This window comes from Coregonus clupeaformis, chromosome 15 (genome assembly GCF_020615455.1).
Source record: "Coregonus clupeaformis isolate EN_2021a chromosome 15, ASM2061545v1, whole genome shotgun sequence".
Taxonomy (NCBI): domain Eukaryota; kingdom Metazoa; phylum Chordata; class Actinopteri; order Salmoniformes; family Salmonidae; genus Coregonus; species Coregonus clupeaformis.
In genome coordinates this window covers 59,816,665-59,835,960 of record NC_059206.1, presented here as the reverse complement: position 1 = coordinate 59,835,960, position 19,296 = coordinate 59,816,665, and the positions used below count along the sequence as shown (strand labels likewise).

Below are 19,296 nucleotides of genomic sequence, written 5' to 3'. Positions count from 1 at the left end.
AAACAAGAGTTCAGTTCACGTAACAGGGTTGACCATAAAATGAGGGACCGACGTAAATGAATCACTAATCACATGAAATAAATAATAATCTTCAGAAATGACTTTGTCAAAGCAACAAAATAACTAGAGCTTTACAATGATGGTGAAAATTTGGCGAAATTTTGGGATTAAGTGGATTAAAATCTTCCTAGACGTAACAGAGGGTGCAAGTCTTTATTCATATCAAAAATCTGATTTATTGAATTCTCCATGTGGTCTATATTAAAGGGCACTTGAATTAATATAACAGGCTTTTAAAATTCAATATTGGTGCACAATTGCTATTTAAACTATCAAAAGGCACTCATTTCGTAGAACGACTCAACTACTGTTTAGAGATGCAAATGAATGAGGTCAATAAAGACACATTAATTGACATTGCCTGGGCCTGGAGGGTACACAGCGTCTTAATTCTTTAAATGGGGCAGTCTTCCAGGTATCTTAAGTAAAGGAACAGTTTGTTTCTTCTCACTCTCTGGGGATGGCTGGTGCATGGGGCGGCCAGACGTCTATCTGTGCTGATTGGATTAAGGTCTTGAATAGACAGACTGTATTTACATGTGTAGAGGACCCATGTTAAAACACCCATGCGTCACCAGAAGGAGCATAGGGTTGGCAATGTAGACTGCAGAATTCAGCAGTGATAACACTCTTCTGCAGCAAAGCACCATTATTTGATGAAATGGTTGCTTGTTCTAATGTACGAATTCATGAGAATTGTTGTGATTCACTTATCCCTCATTCTATGTAAAATGAAACTCAAATACCAAATGCACTTTCAAATATAGGTAGAATACAAAGTGAATAAAAAATTATCACTCACAAAACTGTTGTCATGAAAATATCTTAAATACATTTTCACAAACCAACATGACTGCAGTCAAGCAAACACCAGGAACACTATACCAAAAAGCATACAAAGGCACTATTGTAGATGAATTTTTCTCCTGCATATTTTAAACATGCTAAATCTTCTTTCTCTTTAGACGGGAGTCACTGAATCCGCTGGCGTGCTGCTTCTCCAATTCCTTGATTCTCTGGCGCAGGGCCTCGACCTCTCTGTTCTTCTCCTCCTGAAGGAACTGGAACTTCTGGGAGCACATCAACAAACACACAGGTAGGCCATACATACAGAAGCACAGGAGAAACACACGCAACATCAAGAAACAAGAGTGCCCTTCTCCATAGTGGACACAGGTTGCTTCAAGCTCTAATCTCTGTGTGAAGTGTTGGCTTAGTACGTGGTCGGAGGCTCCTCACCCGTTTGAAGATGTTCTGAGGTAGAAGACCTGAGCCCTGGGGCTGCTGCTGGATCCTCTGTGTGGTACTCTGCACCCTGGCAAGCTTAGCACCAAACTGACAGCAGAAGAAATAGTGTTAGGATTCATCTGTCCATTAAACTCAGTCATGTACATCTTTACCTAGAGCATCAAATCAAAACCACATGTACCTTTGCACTATCCTGCCTGTAAAAAACAGAAGTAAATCACTGTGACTGCAAGCTGGTCTACCTACAGTATGTATCAGATGACTAAAATAGCAGTCATCTTTACACAGAGCAGCTTTGCCTATTACTATAAAACCAGTTACAAATATATATCTGCTGATCTGTCAATCAAAAACAGGTTACACACATAATTCCTTAGCACTGTACTGCCAGTCTGTATACCTCCATTTGTAACTTTAATATTTCACTTTGCCTCTCTCTCTCCTGGTCCCTCATTATCCTTCTCATCTCCCCCATATCTGACTCCTTTCTCTCCATGGCCTCTTTCAGCTCTGCATCTTTAGCCTCAACTGCACACAAAAAAGACAACATAAGACAAACAGGGGGCTCTAAATATGTAATATTTTGTTGTATGTGTGACATTTTGTTGTAGGTCATTCTGTTTCAGAGATGGAATGCCACAGTCCAGTGATCCTCAATACTACTACAGAGCTGCACGTTTTTGTCCCAGCTCAGTAGTGAGACACATGCTTCAGCTTTAGGTGTGTTGAAAATCAGTTGATAAATTGAAATCAGGTGTGGTTGCACTAATCTGGGATACAAACCTGCAACACTGCAGCTCCATGAGCAGGATTGATGATCACTCAAAGGAAGGGTTTGTGTAATGTGTTCTTACGTTTGCTCTGTGTTTCTCTGTGAGTGCCCTCCACCCCTCTCCTGCACTGCTCTCTCAAAGACTCCAGCTCCTTCTGGTGTCTCTCTACCACAGCTCTCATCTCTGCCACCAGCCTCTGAACCTCAGCTTCCCGCTCCTGACCACAACCAGCCACAAGGGGGAAGCAATGGCAACATATTCAGTTTCTCTGTTCTATTGTGTCAATTTTGAATCCAAGCTATTTTATTGTGCAAGAATGAAATGTTCAGATTCAGTTTATTCAATCATTCTGCCCTCACCTCTACTGTCCTCTCACTCTGCCTTTTCAGATCTGACACAGTGCTTTTCAACTTTTCATTCTCCACTGTAAGATAAAATGATGTTTATTACAATTGAATTACAAGTGTATTATAACAGTTTACATCTTGGATTCAGACAATAGAAATAGTGTACACTAAAGATGTGTTGACCAGAGTGCCTTACAGAGGAGAGACTATTACCTCTGAGGTCACACTGCTGCTGTAGAGTCTGCTGGAGTCCGTTCACTGTCCCCAACATCCCATCTCGCTCTGTGAGACAATGACGTCATCAGGTGGACTAATTGTACATTACATATAAGACCACTAGAGGGAGACACACACTTTAAATATAGTTATTTAAAATAGAATTTTAGACCTATTCACCATACTTTGAGAATATACATTCTTTACATTTTCATTTTCATTGGAACTGGACTTTTGTAAAAGTTCAAGTACCAATGTAAATACCAACATTGCTATTGGTCACTTTGTTGGCATTTCAAACAAGACCAAAGTGCTACCCATCACTAAAGATACCACAATCCAGATGTGTGGCTACAGTAAAATCCATTTAATTTGTATTTATTTTTACGTTTCAGTCATTTAGCAGAGCGATTTACAGGAGCAATTAGGATTAAGTGCCTTGCTTAAGGGCACAGACATATTTTCCTTACTTGGTCGGCTCTGGGATTCGAAACTGCAAGCTTTCAGTTACTGGCCCAACGCTCTTAACTGCTAGGCTCCTGCTGGCCGCAGATCATGGATGAAAGAGTTTGAATGCATAAGAATCCTCACCCTCAGTCAAGCACTTCTCTTTGGTCTGTGAAAATTTCAGAACTCTGTTGGTCTCATCCAACTTGATCTCCAATATGTTGTTTTTACCCTTGAGCTCTGTAATTTTCTTTGAAACAAATAAAGATAAATGATAAAAGGACAGAATAAATATACCCCAGCTTTTTAAACAGCTTTCATGCATACATTGAAATCCTCAGGAAAAGTGGGGGAGCTGTTGTTACTGCCACTTTCATGACAGGATTAATTTAAGGCAAGTTCAGCATAGCTTGTTCATAGTAGGCTATTTTAAGAGTTAGTTAGCTAGCTAGCTTGGTTACTCACTGGCTAGCTAGCTACCTACCTGAATAACTAGCTAGGTCCTCCTACTTTATGTTAAAGTTACCTGTTCCAGATGAGTGAAATCATCAATAAGCTTGTCCAGATTTACTGCTGTAAACTTCTTCATCTCTAGGTTCAGTGTTTTATTCTTCAATATGCTAAGCTAGCTAGCTACCTAGCAAGTTTATACCATATACATTAAAAACGGTTTATACGTCTGTTTTAAGCTATGGCGGGAACTCTTGTCTGCACGTGTCACGTGGTCAGTGTTGCAGGCATGCACTCAAGATGTCCACCAATCGAACGTTTGCTATTTCTTGACTCTGTAAAATCAAATGTAGTCCTATGGCAACTATTTAAAAGCGTTAGTACTATATCAAATTAATGGACTCAGTACAGTTTAAATGTGAATGATGTTTATGAGTAACATTATAGCTGTACAATAAAGAACCATTAGCATTTAGAGATCTCCAGAAGTATAATCTGACATTTGATAGTCCCCTTTTTGTAAGTGGTAGCCTACAACATAGTAAGCAGAATTATTTGTTCTTGTTTTTATAAACACACATTTTGTATAAATGCAAAACAACAGCAAACATTCAGTAAGCACAATGTCCTACTATTCTAGACTTGTTGAAAAGCCACAGTCAATCAGCAGAACAGATGGTGGATTCCCACTTGGTCACCAAATGCTTTCCTATTGACACAATATCGAGATCTGTAAATACTTTTCACAGTTGTAAAACCAACAAATGCTGGCATTTAAAGTCACACGTAGGTGATGTTCTTCAAAATATATATTTCTTATTTCACATTCATAATATGTGAAGAGGTTCATATGGCCAGTTCCTGTGAGAGACCATAATCCCTTCTTGTCCTTTCCCTATTTCCTTTGTTCGCTCAGTTCTTCTTAAAGTTTTTGCAGACAGGTGTGGCACCTTGAAGAACAGACCCCTCTCCTGTACTCACCATCCATTTTACCAAACCTCAAAATGTCTACAGCTGTCATGTTGGGAGAAGGAACGGGAAGAGGTGGGGCAGGCAGGGACCCCCTCTCATTTTTGGAGGCATGACATTTGGCACCCTACTCTTTTGATGTCTAGTCACTCAGGCACTGAATTCCCATGCCACCTCTGATCTGTGTCCAATCACTAATGACTGGCATAGTCTCTACACCTCTGAGTTATGGTGTAATGTTGCCCAGTAAGTCAGGGGTCAGGTAACCCTCTGGTGTAGGTGTGGGCAGGGGCTGCTTGGTTAGGACTGGCTGGGGTGCAGGTGGGGAGCTGGGCTTCAGAAGGAGGCTGTTCTGCCTGTCCACTCCCTCCACCATGGTGTAGGCAGAGACAGGGGGCAGTGGGGAGATGGGAGAGGCAGGTGGAATGGGGGGCATTTCAGCCTCAAAGTACAGGCTCTGGTACTCCCCGAAGCACTGTCCCTGCACAAGACTACTGTCCTCCGTTGGAGCAGGCTGGCTGGCTCTCCCAGTGGAGAGTCTTGCACTCATCTTCCCAGCATCTAACTCTGAGGTGTAGCCTCCCACATCAGCATTCACCACCAGCAGCTGAAACTCCCTCCTCTTCTTCTCTTTCTCCTTCTCATCCTTCTCCTCTGCATTCTCCTCCACCTTGCTCTGCTCCTCAGGTGTCAGCAGCACTTCACCAGTGGGTCTCACCTCATTCACCTTGGTGTAGAGGTCCTCCCTGCCAGGGACGGCCCAGGGAGAAACCTCAGTGGTGGGGGTCTGGACTGGGGAGCTGGCCTCATTGCTGGCCAGGCCAGAGGGCTCCAGGGAGCGGCTGGTGTTGGAGAGGAGGGAGTGGAAGGGGGAGGCCTCTGGGTCAGGCAGATCAGGGTCACAGCAGCTGGCCCGGCCCGAGTCGTCATCCCTGAAGCCAATGGTGATAGGAGGACAGTTTGAGGAGGCACAGTCGTTCATCAAGCATTGGGTGTCCAGCACAGTCAGCCTGTCGTTGGGCTCCTCCATGTCCAGCTCGATGAACTCCACCCAGGGGTCGTCGCTGTACAGCTCTGGCCTCAGGTCAGGGTGGCCGCCCAGGATGGAGGTCAGCTCAGCCAACTTACCTTTCTATTGTCAACAACAGATAATACCTCAGAGTTAGTTTAAAGGGGCAACATACACTTATTACAACCTTGCTAGTACTTCATATTGCCACCCCACAAAACTCTAGTGGCAATGGTTTTAATGGTGCAAGTAAAGAATTTTAGGTATTTTTCACTGTGTTAAGTTAATACTTTAAGGAGCTCTGGGTCGATGCCTTTGATTTTGGGACCAGGAATTGGAGGCAGCAGAATCACCATCAACCTTGAAGAAAGATAGAGGAAGCGTTATTAAAAAGACATGTAGCATTAGACTTGCACATTTGTATGAAGAGGTTGAACAAATGTATTTTAAGATAAAGTGAAAGGTAAAAGTGAGTCTCTTACTTCTGTTGCTGGGAATATATTACCAGCATTAGGATGACTGCCAAACCCAAAGCAGCAAAGACAAGCAGGACAGTAACTGGAAGTCTGGACTCTGAGCACATATTAATATATAGAAAGCAATTAATACGATTCAAAACAGAGACATCATACATGTTATAACAGCAACATTTTATATGACAGTATATAAAAACAATACGTCAGTACCTTTAGTGGGGATGTGTATGAATATGGAGTCGCTGAATTCCCCAAAGTTACGGGATGCCAGCATCTTGCACCTCACCCTGACCTCATTGTCTGTGTTGGTGCGCAGCCCGTATAGCGATCGCTGCATTCCCTTTTCATGGTCCACCTAGGGTTGCAGTCAAAACAGAGAGGTTTTACACCAGTTAGTTAGTGAATATCACCCACACAATAAGACGATACATAACTTACACCTGCAGGTTTAATCCATGTGATTTGGTTTAAGGGGCACGCTGCTTAGAGTTTAGCTGAGGATAAGTCACCTTGAGAAATATATCATGTCATATAAAGGCATGACTCAACTTAAAAGCAGTAGAGCCTTGGTATGTCACTTTGGTAGATTACCCCCAAGATTCATGTTCCGTTGCATGGAGGGATATAACGTGAGAGGGAGAATGACACGGCAGACTGCCCTGGGAAAGAGGCAGTTTGTTCTAAATTACAATGTGGGAGGAGGCATAAGACTTTTGATTATTAGGTCATTATATTATTCACTGAAATTATCTTTAAATAATGCAGTAAAACTTGGTCAGGTCAAAATAATCTGGACCGCACAGTCTCATTAGGTACTGTACGTCCAGAGAAAGGTTTATATTAACACTGGAACACTACATTTAATCTTTATTGCTAATGTAGATTCTGAAATGACCCAATGGTGTGATCTGCAACAGTCTGACCGAAAGAGTCAAACATAGAAGGGGTATAGGTGGGGCCAGGAGTTTTTCCTGGTCTAATCACGGAGTCAGGAAGAACTCCTGACCCAGCCCTATGCATAAGGGACAGGGCTGGGACTCACCGTCCTCCACAGTGTTGAGTTGACCTCGCGGTACTGCACCTCGTACTGTAGCGTCATCCAGCCCATCGACACATCTGCGGAGTGCGGTGGTTCCCAGCTCAACATGATGTCAAAGTGGCTCCCGGTTAGACCCACATTCAACAGGGTCCAGTTCAGCGCTATTGGAGGGTCTGGTTCCACTGGAACACATTTAAAACAACATTAGGTTCACCACTTGAAATGCTGAATGGCATATCAAAAATGTAGTATATCTACACAATGAGGCTATATAATTAGGCTATATATACCGTACACACAGAGTATACAAAACATTAAGAACACCTGCTCTTTCCATGACAAAGACTGACCACGTGAATCCAGGTGAAAGTTATGAGCCCTTATTTATTTTTTGTTTGTACATTTCTACTACCGTATTTTCCGCACTATAAGGCACACTTAAAATCCTTTAATTTTCTAAAAAAACGACAGTGCGCCTTATAATCCGGAGCGCCTTATATATGGATCAATTGGTTAATTGGTTGATCCATACTGGTTGTACACGGCGCTCAAGGCACTCTGTCAAAATGTTTCAGTATGAAAAACCAATAAAAACAATTTAATAATAATGAAATGTTTCAGTACGACTGGTAAACTACAAAGCCGCACCGCTTGCAGCATTACGGCTACCGTAGTCAGTAAACACCGGTACTGTGCTTACTCACAGTCCCACACTACTTGTGTGTGTATAAAGACCCCAAAATGGCACCTTTCAAGAGACGCTTACGACGCAGAGGTCAAGCTCAAGGCTGTCGGTCACGCAGTAGAATATGGGAATAGAGCAGCAGCGAGAGAATTCAACATTAATGAATCAATGGTACGGAAGTGGAGGAAGCAAGAAGATGACCTGCGCCAAGTAAAGAAGACTAAACAGAGTTTCCGTTCAATTCGGACACTGAAGAGAAGAATTCGAGGGATTCGTGGACAGGGAATGAACTGAAAAAGTGAGCTTTACGTGTTATACGTAACTGAACAATGTTGAGTTATGCACTAACGTTTGATTTAGTGGTATCAGACTGTTTCTTTTACTACGTGTATACCGAATCAGGGAAAAGTTCCCCTCCACGTTTGGGAGAAGAGTGAGCAAGGCTGGGAGATATTGTTAATATGCACATTAACGTTTGAACAACGTTACCAAGGGAGTGAACGGAGTTGTCAGAACGCTTAATAAAGTTTGACTTTATCTGACTGTTTTGTTGACATCCCTTTAGCACAGCTCCATCTAGTGGATGCATAACGCAAACCCAGTCAAACGTTTGACTACAGTATCTTCTATTCAATCAATCAATCAATCAATTTTATTTTATATAGCCCTTCTTACATCAGCTAATATCTCGAAGTGCTGTACAGAAACCCAGCCTAAAACCCCAAACAGCTAGTAATGCAGGTGTAGAAGCACGGTGGCTAGGAAAAACTCCCTAGAAAGGCGAAAGCCTAGGAAGAAACCTAGAGAGGAACCAGGCTATGAGGGGTGGCCAGTCCTCTTCTGGCTGTGCCGGGTGGAGATTATAACAGAACCATGCCAAGATGTTCAAAAATGTTCATAAGTGACAAGCATGGTCAAATAATAATCAGGAATAAATCTCAGTTGGCTTTTCATAGCCGATCATTAAGAGTTGAAAACAGCAGGTCTGGGACAGGTAGGGGTTCCATAACCGAGGCAGAACAGTTGAAACTGGAATAGCAGCAAGGCCAGGCGGACTGGGGACAGCAAGGAGTCACCACGGCCGGTAGTCCCGACGTATGGTCCTAGGGCTCAGGTCTCTCAGTTGGCTTTTCATAGCCGATCATTAAAGAGTTGAAAACAGCAGGTCTGGGACAGGTAGGGGTTTCGTAGCCGCAGGCAGAACAGTTGAAACTGGAATAGCAGCAAGGCCAGGCGGACTGGGGACAGCAAGGTGTCATCATGCCCGGTAGTCCTGACGTATGGTCCTAGGGCTCAGGTTCTCAGAGAGAAAGAGAGAACGAGAGAATTAGAGAGAGCATACTTAAATTCACACAGGACACTGGATAAGACAGGAGAAGTACTCCAGGTATAACCAACTAACCCCAGCCCCCCGACACATAAACTACTGCAGCATAAATACTGGAGGCTGAGACAGGAGCGGTCCGGAGACACTGTGGCCCCATCCGAAGAAACCCCCGGACAGGGCCAAACAGGAAGGATATAACCCCACCCACTCTGCCAAAGCACAGCCCCCGCACCACTAGAGGGATATCCTCAACCACCAACTTACAATCCTGAGACAAGGCCGAGTATAGCCCACATGTGCCTTATAATCCGGTGCGCCCTATATATGAAAACAGTTCTAAAACAGGCCATTCATTGAAGGTGCGCCTTATAGTGCGGAAAATAAGGTAATAAAAAAAAATGTTTTTGTTTTTCTTCTTTGGGGTATATCAGCTTTAATATTGCAGATAGATTGTAACTTCCATCAATGTAATTGACTGCATCACTTCCAATCCCCACATATATATTTTTTCTTGCATATATATACATTTACATTTTAGTCATTTAGCAGACGCTCTTATCCAGAGCGACTTACAGTTAGTGAGTGCATACATTCTTTATTTTTTATTTTTCATACTGGCCCCCTGTGGGAATCAAACCCACAACCCTGGCGTTGCAAACGCCATGCTCTACCAACTGAGCTACCTGCCGGCCATTCCCTCCCCTACCCTGGGCCAATTGTGCGCCGCCCCATGGGTCTCCCGGTCGCGGCCGGCTACGACAGAGCCTGGATTCGAACCAGGATCTCTAGTGGCACAGCTAGCACTGCGATGCAGTGCCTTAGACCACTGCGCCACTCGGGAGAGATACACATACATACACACACACACACACACACACACATACATACATATAAATACATACATATAAATACATACATACATACAGTGGGGAAAAAAAAGTATTTAGTCAGCCACCAATTGTGCAAGTTCTCCCACTTAAAAAGATGAGAGGCCTGTAATTTTCATCATAGGTACACGCCAACTATGACAGACAAATTGAGTAAAAAAATTCCAGAAAATCACATTGTAGGATTTTTAATGAATTTATTTGCAAATTATGGTGGAAAATAAGTATTTGGTCACCTACAAACAAGCAAGATTTCTGGCTCTCACAGACCTGTAACTTCTTCTTTAAGAGGCTCCTCTGTCCTCCACTCGTTACCTGTATTAATGGCACCTGTTTGAACTTGTTATCAGTATAAAAGACACCTGTCCACAACCTCAAACAGTCACACTCCAAACTCCACTATGGCCAAGACCAAAGAGCTGTCAAAGGACACCAGAAACAAAATTGTAGACCTGCACCAGGCTGGGAAGACTGAATCTGCAAAAGGTAAGCAGCTTGGTTTTAAGAAATCAACTGTGGGAGCAATTATTAGGAAATGGAAGACATACAAGACCACTGATAATCTCCCTCGATCTGGGGCTCCATGCAAGATCTCACCCCGTGGGGTCAAAATGATCACAAGAATGGTGAGCAAAAATCCCAGAACCACACGGGGGGACTTAGTGAATGACCTGCAGAGAGCTGGGACCAAAGTAACAAAGCCTACCACCAGTAACACACTATGCCGCCAGGGACTCAAATCCTGCAGTGCCAGACGTGTCCCCCTGCTTAAGCCAGTACATGTCCAGGCCCGTCTGAAGTTTGCTAGAGTGCATTTGGATGATCCAGAAGAGGATTGGGAGAATGTCATATGGTCAGATGAAACCAAAATATAACTTTTTGGTAAAAACTCAACTCGTCGTGTTTGGAGGACAAAGAATGCTGAGTTGCATCCAAAGAACACCATACCTACTGTGAAGCATGGGGGTGGAAACATCATGCTTTGGGGCTGTTTTTCTGCAAAGGGACCAGGACGACTGATCCGTATAAAGGAAAGAATGAATGGGGGGGCCATGTATCGTGAGATTTTGAGTGAAAACCTCCTTCCATCAGCAACGGCATTGAAGATGAAACGTGGCTGGGTCTTTCAGCATGACAATGATCCCAAACCGCCCGGGCAACGAAGGAGTGGCTTCGTAAGAAGCATTTCAAGGTCCTGGAGTGGCCTAGCCAGTCTCCAGATCTCAACCCCATAGAAAATCTTTGGAGGGAGTTGAAAGTCCGTGTTGCCCAGCGACAGCCCCAAAACATCACTGCTCTAGAGGAGATCTGCATGGAGGAATGGGCCAAAATACCAGCAACAGTGTGTGAAAACCTTGTGAAGACTTACAGAAAACGTTTGACCTGTGTCATTGCCAACAAAGGGTATATAACAAAGTATTGAGAAACTTTTGTTATTGACCAAATACTTATTTTCCACCATAATTTGCAAATAAATTCATAAAAAATCCTACAATGTGATTTTCTGGATTTATTTTTCTCATTTTGTCTGTCATAGTTGACGTGTACCTATGATGAAAATTACAGACCTCTCTCATCTTTTTAAGTGGGAGAACTTGCACAATTGGTGGCTGACTAAATACTTTTTTCCCCCACTGTACATACATATATATACACATATCCTTTAAAAAAATAAATGTCCCTTTATTACTTTCCAACCCCACCACCCCTCCCCTAATTGGAGTAAACTAGTGAACGACACTGTCAATTTTACAATAATTATATTTTGTTTGTTTTTACTCCTGAACTTCCTCTACCCTCAATCTCTATCATTTTCATGATGACCATCCAGTTTGCTTCTATATGCCATATCTTTTTAACTGTGCTCTTTCACAAAAGCTCTCAACCTATAACCTATATACTTATTATGGACATAGTATGCTTCACATTAGTTATCCTGTTATTAGTTGTTGTTAGTTGTTATTAGTCCCATCCTTCAGCTCCATTCAACACCTCCCATCTGTCTCTTAACACCAACCATGTTGGATTTCTATTTGCCATATATTTTTCAACTGTACTGTGAAGTTTCACAAAAGTTCTGAACCCTTCTATTCTCATTGTTTCTACAGATTGTAAATTGAAAATAAATGTTTTTCCTAAAAGTATTATTACATTATTGATCGATTGACTATGACTTTTCAAATCACCCAGTAGTGCTATCTGCAGGGTTAGCTCCAGGTAAATATTGCAATCCTTCAGCCATTCCTGGACCTGTGACCAAAAACAAGCTACAAATGGACAGTCCCAAAACAAATGATCTAATGATTGTCTCTTCGCAGCAAAATCTGCAGAGCTGGGAAGATTGTATCCCCCATATAAATAACATTATATTGGTGGCAAGAATGCTGTATAATAATTGAAATTGGAAAATTCTAAGTTTTGAATCCGGCGTCGTTTTGCATATCAGTTCATTAACACTATGTCATGGAATCGGTACGTCACAAATCTCTTCGCACTATTTTGCAATCTATATGGGACGGCTGTCAATCCTTTGGTCCTTAAATGAAACTGGTATACTTTAACCAATTATGTTATTTAATGCAGGGCCGACAGACAAGTTCCTTACTTTTTCCCCCTTCCACTTTCATCTTCCATTTTTGAGGTAATGCTGCAATTATTTGGTTGTAATTTTGGGTAGAGCAGACATTTCCATTTGTTTTTGTTAGCTGCATGTGTGACATAACTCCACCAGTCCTACCTATGATATAATTTACGAAGATTATACCTTTTAAAAACTTTTTCAAAAAATAATGTTTTTTTATTATCAATTAGTATATTTGAGTTTAACCACAATATTTGTTGCATTATTTGTTCTGTTGTTTCTGGAGGATTAAATTGAAATTGCAACCAACTTTCTATGGCTTGTTTTAGAAATAGTGATATTTGGGAGATTATTTCCTTTTCAAATAACTGAAAGTGAGTGGTTGTAATCTGAATAAAGGGAAAAAAGGCCATTCTTGAACATGGGGTGAGACAATCTAACTAATTTGCTAGAGAGCCCTTATTGATATCACTCATTACATCCACTTCAAATCAGTGTAGATGAAGGGGAGGAGACAGGTTAAAGAAGGATTTTTAAGCCTTGAGACAATTTAGACATGGATTGTGTATGTGTGCCATTCCGAGGATGAATTGGCAAGACAACATATTTAAGTGCCTTTGATGGTAGTAGGTGGCAGGCGGACCGGTTTGAGTGTGTCAAGAGCTGCAACGCTGCTGGGGTTTTCACGCTCAACAGCTTCCTGTGTGTATCAAGAATGGTCCACCACCCAAAGGACATCCAGCCAACTTGACACAAATGTGGGAAGCATTGGAGTCAACCTGGGCCAGCATCCCTGTGGAACGCTTTTGTTACAGTATTTATTTATTTTTGGGGGGGTTCCTAATGTTTGAAAATACTCACTGTTTACAATTCAGTATTTACACATTTCAATTTCCAATGATAAAAAAGTGATTAGGGTTTACATTTTGGGAGATGTGTAGAGGCAGACAGAGGACAGACAGGTGACAGTAGGGTAGCTATAGGTAGCTATGAATGGAGGAGTGACTGTGGTTTAGGAGGTCAGAGGCCAGGCTAACCGATGTCTTCCACGGTGAAGATGACCTCGTCATAGAGAATGTCCTGATCTCCAGAGCGGAGCTGGACACTGTAGGTCATCCAGACCTTTGTGTAGCGTTCATTGAAGAAGCACTCATCTGTACTGTCAGCGTAGTGAGGACATTCACCCCACTCTTTGGGAGATATACTGCAGGCATAGGGAGACAACATGGGGTTTTTAATACTGTGCTGATTGCAGGAAAGACTTACATCATGCACCTGACATAATTTAGGTAAGAGGGAGAGACTCACATACAGTTAAGAACTACAAATTATTTCAGAAGAAAAACATTTTGGGATCTCAACAGTGTGTTCTGTATTTAATTTCAGCCCTCAGAATCTTTATCTCTCCCTTACTTACGGAACCTTTTTTCACTCACTTCTTATCATTAATGTAGTAGAACATCCGCAGGTCTCTGGGTTCTGCTGCTCCGACATTCCATCTGCAGCGGAAGGTGTTCATGTCATGGGAGACACAGCCAGTGATCTGGGGGCGGGCTGAGAGGGAGGGAAAGAGGTGAGCACACAGTCTATATAGACTTTCAACAGTCAAAACACGAACTTAAAACATTAACACACACCCAGTCTAGTCGACCTATGCCTGTGTAAGACAAACAGAGCGTAACTTAACTCCTCTGAGTGGCGTAGCCTCATGGCGGACAGCTACATTTTCCTGGAAGTTTCCGCAGACCTCTCTAAATCTGTCAGCCAGACTTTACCACCCACAGGAATTTCGGGGAAATCCCTGCCATCATCTGTCCTTACATAGAACACTGCATGAAACCTCCACTCAAAGTAAGTGTTCAGAGATCTGCTGTATCTGCAGGAAAATGACAGCTGGCAATAAAATAGTGCAATTGGAACGATTTTCTCTGAAGCCAATTACTACTACACCTAAAACGCTGTAATATGATGCAACGTATTACCTTCTGCTCCTAGGGGCAATAAAGGAAGCAATAAATAAGCTGTAGGAAAGATAAATGATCATTTACTTGTTTATGACAGCAATATGACACACCAGGCAAGCGCTGTCCTGGTCTGTCTGTACTATAGTACATTATTATATTAATGTGTTGCCAGAGAGAGGGGAGCTTTAAGTAAACACTCCTGTTTGTTCATAGCCCTGAGGAGGCACTTAGGTCCTTCAATAATTTGTACCATCTCCCATAATGTGCCACATCAACACCGCTGAGAGGGACAGCACAACAGCAGGTTGAAGGGCCCTGGCGCCTAGGGAGATGGCAGCTGAGGAGAAATGCATACCACTGGCTTGGTTAGCAGCTCATCAGGGTGGCCAAAGGTTAAAAATAACCTGTTTACCAGATCCTTTTCTACCAGGAACTTCCTCGGAATTAAAAGGAAAAATCAATCCAACACTTGGCAACTCTCAAGTGTTTCATACTAGCTCGTGACTGATGAGGATTCAGGACAGGTGGTGTGTGTGTGTGTGTTGTGCACAAATTGTGACTCTACATCTCCTACTACATCCAGACTCCCCATTTTGACTTAATATTTTCAGAATATAAATTTGCATGTGTATGTGAGTACTTGTGAATGTTCTTGAATGTTCTTTAATGTGTAGTTTGCTTAGTGTCTGACAAGTTTAGGTCATTTGTTTTCACAACATGTGCGCAGCAGATATCACTGGATCCAACAGGACGTTGAAGCTAACTTTAAACCGACCTTTCCAAGAAAACAAGAGTAAGATATACATTTGGGCTACAGTTATTCTAGTGTTCCAGAACTCTTTTACAAAATGTCCTCCACTTCTGATACAAAATGTCCTCTACTATCTCGTAAATTAGCCTACTCATCTCTCACATTAGGACTCAAAATTCAAAACATTCATTATGACTTTAATCAAAGGGAAAGAGAGGGTTGTGTTTGATCGGCTGCTGTGTAATAGGAGAAATGGAGGAAGGAAATGGCTGTTTTAATCAAGGGATTTCTAAATGCATAAAGTCATTCCCTGTAGAGTACACATGCGATGAGTGCTAGCACTAGATGTTTTATAGCAGGGGTGTCAAACTCATTCCATGGAGGGGCTAGAGTCTGCTGGTTTTTCCTTTCAATTAAGACCTACAGTGAGGGAAAAAAGTATTTGATCCCCTGCTGATTTTGTACGTTTGCCCACTGACAAAGAAATTATCAGTCTATAATTTTAAAGGTAGGTTTATTTAAAAAGTGAGAGACAGAATCACAACAACAAAAAATACAGAAAAATGCATGTCAAAAATGTTATAAATTGATTTGCATTTTAATGAGGGAAATAAGTATTTGACCCCCTCTCAATCAGAAAGATTTCTGGCTCCCAGGTGTCTTTTATACAGGTAACGAGCTGAGATTAGGAGCACACTCTTAAAGGGAGTGCTCCTAATCGCCCGCAAGGTCCCCCTGCTCAAGAAAGCACATATACAGGCCCGTCTGAAGATTGCCAATGAACATCTGAATGATTCAGAGGAGAACTGGGTGAAAGTGTTGTGGTCAGATGAGACCAAAATCGAGCTCTTTGGCATCAACTCAACTCGCCGTGTTTGGAGGAGGAGGAATGCTGCCTATGACCCCAAGAACACCATCCCCACCATCAAACATGGAGGTGGAAACATTATGCTTTGGGGGTGTTTTTCTGCTAAGGGGACAGGACAACTTCACCGCATCAAAAGGGACGATGGACGGGGCCATGTACAGTCAAATCTTGGGTGAGAACCTCCTTCCCTCAGCCAGGGCATTGAAAATGGGTCGTGGATGGGTATTCCAGCATGACAATGACCCAAAACACACGACAAGGCAACAAAGGAGTGGCTCAAGAAGAAGCACATTAAGGTCCTGGAGTGGCCTAGCCAGTCTCCAGACCTTAATCCCATAGAGAATCTGCGGCGGGAGCTGAAGGTTCAAGTTGCCAAACGTCAGCCTCGAAACCTTAATGACTTGGAGAAGATCTGCAAAGAGGAGTGGGACAAAATCCCTCCTGAGATGTGTGCAAACCTGGTGGCCAACTACAAGAAACGTCTGACCTCTGTGATTGCCAACAAGGGTTTTGCCACCAAGTACTAAGTCATGTTTTGCAGAGGGGTCAAATACTTATTTCCCTCATTAAAATGCAAATCAACTTATAACATTTTTGACATGCGTTTCAGGATTTTTTTGTTGTTATTCTGTCTCTCACTGTTCAAATAAACCTACCATTAAAATTATAGACTGATCATGTCTTTGTCAGTGGGCAAACGTACAAAATCAGCAGGGGATCAAATACTTTTTTCCCTCACTGTAGACAACCAGTGAGGGGAGTTCCTTACTAATTAGTGACCTTAAATCATCAATCAGGTACATGGTAGGAGCGAAAAACCAGCAGACACTCGGCCCTCCGTGTAATGAGTTTGACACGTGCTTTATAGAGTCTAATTCACTATTTTCTCTCTCCTATTTACGTCACTGACGTATGCCAGATACACATACACAATTATACAGATTAAAGGGATGGTGCTATTGCCTTAACAACCTCTATTGATGTTGTTTCTCCTCATTTGGAGTGATGTTTGTGTAACGTGTGTATTAAAACACCCTGCGCATTAAAACACAAATTTCTTCCCTCCCTATCTCCTATTACACAGCAGCCGAACAAACACAACCCTCTCCTTCCCTTTGATTAAAGTCAGGATGAATGTTTTGACTTTTCAGTCCTAATGTCAGAGAGTAATTCACAAGATAGTGTATAAAAATAAATATGCATCTCACATAAATGTACACCGAGCATTTACCTGTTCTGTTTGTTCCAGAAATCAAAGGCAATTACATGTGCAAAGTGAACATTTTCCCACCTATGGTAGAGGAACGCTTGAGTGAAGGACAGCTGGTGTTATATATTGTAGCTACTTATGTGGACACTTTAAAGCAGTAGCTGCAACCAAGGTTGTCCGCTTCAATTGAACATCTTTAAAGCTCTGTGAGGAAAAAAACTTGGGTTTGCTCCAGCATGGGAAGCATTGAAAAGTTGTATTTTCTATCTGTGTGCGTGAGCTGGCAAAGTGTCCCCTCGGCCTGCACTGTTCTAGGTCCATCTGTTTCTCTCAGACAGAGTACTGCTGATTCTCAGAAAAATAAAATCTCTTATATTTTTGGCTGGGAACTCAAATCCTTTCACCCATTCTGCCTGTGTGAAGTACCACTTACTGGAAACAGAATAACTGTCAAAGCACCACTGCCAAAGCCTATAAAAATCAGAGACAAAAGAGACTCACGGTAGAGTGAAAGCTTCTATTCCATCCATCGGCGCTAAATAGTTATATAACGTGTTAATGTTGTGTAACACGAAGAAACACTTAGGAGAAATGTGACTTCATCATAAAGGCCTGAACCACCTAGGAATAGAACTTCCTGCACTCAAACGTTTTCCATTCCAACGCTCCATCTGTTGAGAGGGGGAGTCTGAATATCTAAACAGTTTCCCACAGTGTACCACTCACCGCTCCCACACTGCCCCCTCCAGAATTCTTGGAAATCCAGTTCCTGGGAAGAACTCGATACAGTGAGGGAAAAAAGTATTTGATCCCCTGCTGATTTTGTACGTTTGCCCACTGACAAAGAAATGATCAGTCTATAATTTTAATGGTAGGTTTATTTGAATAGTGAGAGACTGAATAACAACAAAGAAATCCAGAAAAACGCATGTCAAAAATGTTATAAATTGATTTGCATTTTAATGAGGGAAATAAGTATTTGACCCCCTCTCAATCAAAAAGATTTCTGGCTCCCAGGTGTCTTTAATACAGGTAACGAGCTGAGATTAGGAGAACATTCTTAAAGGGACTGCTCCTAATCTCAGCTTGTTACCTATATAAAAGACACCTGTCCACAGAAGCAATCAATCAATCAGATTCCAAACTCTCCACCATGGCCAAGACCAAAGAGCTCTCCAAGGATGTCAGGGACAAGATTGTAGACCTACACAAGGCTGGAATGGGCTACAAGACCATCGCCAAGCAGCTTGGTGAGAAGGTGACAACAGTTGGTGCGATTATTCGCAAATGGAAGAAACACAAAAGAACTGTCAATCTCCCTTGGCCTGGGGCTCCATGCAATATCTCACCTCGTGGAGTTGCAATGATCATGAGAACGGTGAGGAATCAGCCCAGAACTACACGGGAGGATCTTGTCAATGATCTCAAGGCAGCTGGGACCATAGTCACCAAAAAAACAATTGGTAACACACTACGCCGTAAAGGACTGCAATCCTGCAGGGCCCGCAAGGTCCCCCTGCACAAGAAAGCACATATACAGGGCTGTCTGAAGTTTGCCAATGAACATCTGAATGATTCAGAGGAGAACTGGGTGAAAGTGTTGTGGTCAGATGAGACCAAAATCGAGCTCTTTGGCATCAACTTAACTCGCCGTGTTTGGAGGAGGAGGAATGCTGCCTATGACCCCAAGAACACCATCCCCACCGTCAAACATGGAGGTGGAAACATTATGCTTTGGGGGTGTTTTTCTGCTAAGGGGACAGGACAACTTCACCGCATCAAAAGGACGATGGATGGGGCCATGTACCGTCAAATCTTGGGTGAGAACCTCCTTCCCTCAGCCAGGGCATTGAAAATGGGTCGTGGATGGGTATTCCAGCATGACAATGACCCAAAACACACGGCCAAGGCAACAAAGGAGTGGCTCAAGAAGAAGCACATTAAGGTCCTGGAGTGGCCTAGCCAGTCTCCAGACCTTAATCCCATAGA

The 19,296-nt window shown here is 42.6% G+C and overlaps 2 protein-coding genes across 6 annotated transcripts in view; both read right to left on the bottom strand.

Annotated features, from left to right (window-relative positions):
• Window positions 1-277: 277 nt before the first annotated feature.
• LOC121582556 (coiled-coil domain-containing protein 152) lies at window positions 278-3,852 on the bottom strand. Of its 4 annotated transcripts, XM_041898432.1 has the most exons (9): window positions 3,618-3,852; window positions 3,236-3,341; window positions 2,642-2,710; window positions 2,441-2,505; window positions 2,163-2,298; window positions 1,709-1,836; window positions 1,300-1,395; window positions 958-1,130; window positions 278-552 (listed from the first exon to the last, which is right to left on the bottom strand). In XM_041898432.1, exons 1-8 carry the CDS (start codon window positions 3,678-3,680, stop codon window positions 1,005-1,007), a joined length of 789 nt encoding a protein of 262 aa, XP_041754366.1. In that variant the 5' UTR covers window positions 3,681-3,852; the 3' UTR covers window positions 278-552; window positions 958-1,004. The 4 variants fall into 4 exon arrangements, with proteins under 4 accessions (XP_041754366.1, XP_041754365.1, XP_041754367.1 ...); XM_041898431.1 differs by lacking the exon at window positions 278-552 and having other exon boundaries at window positions 870-1,130; XM_041898433.1 differs by lacking the exon at window positions 278-552 and having other exon boundaries at window positions 870-1,130; window positions 3,236-3,260.
• Window positions 3,853-3,952: 100 nt separating this feature from the next.
• The window catches only part of LOC121582555 (growth hormone receptor), a 29,960-nt gene continuing 14,616 nt past the window's right edge, over window positions 3,953-19,296 (bottom strand). Inside the window, exons 3-9 of one of the 2 annotated variants that reach the window (XM_041898429.1) lie at window positions 13,951-14,068; window positions 13,552-13,718; window positions 7,038-7,216; window positions 6,206-6,350; window positions 6,002-6,092; window positions 5,810-5,879; window positions 3,953-5,642 (exon numbers count right to left, since the gene is read on the bottom strand). In XM_041898429.1, coding sequence (XP_041754363.1) covers window positions 4,737-5,642; window positions 5,810-5,879; window positions 6,002-6,092; window positions 6,206-6,350; window positions 7,038-7,216; window positions 13,552-13,718; window positions 13,951-14,068 — 1,676 coding nt within the window. In that variant the 3' untranslated portion in view covers window positions 3,953-4,736. The remainder of the gene's footprint in view (window positions 5,643-5,809; window positions 5,880-6,001; window positions 6,093-6,205; window positions 6,351-7,037; window positions 7,217-13,551; window positions 13,719-13,950; window positions 14,069-19,296) is intronic. The other variant, XM_041898430.1, reaches the window with a different exon arrangement.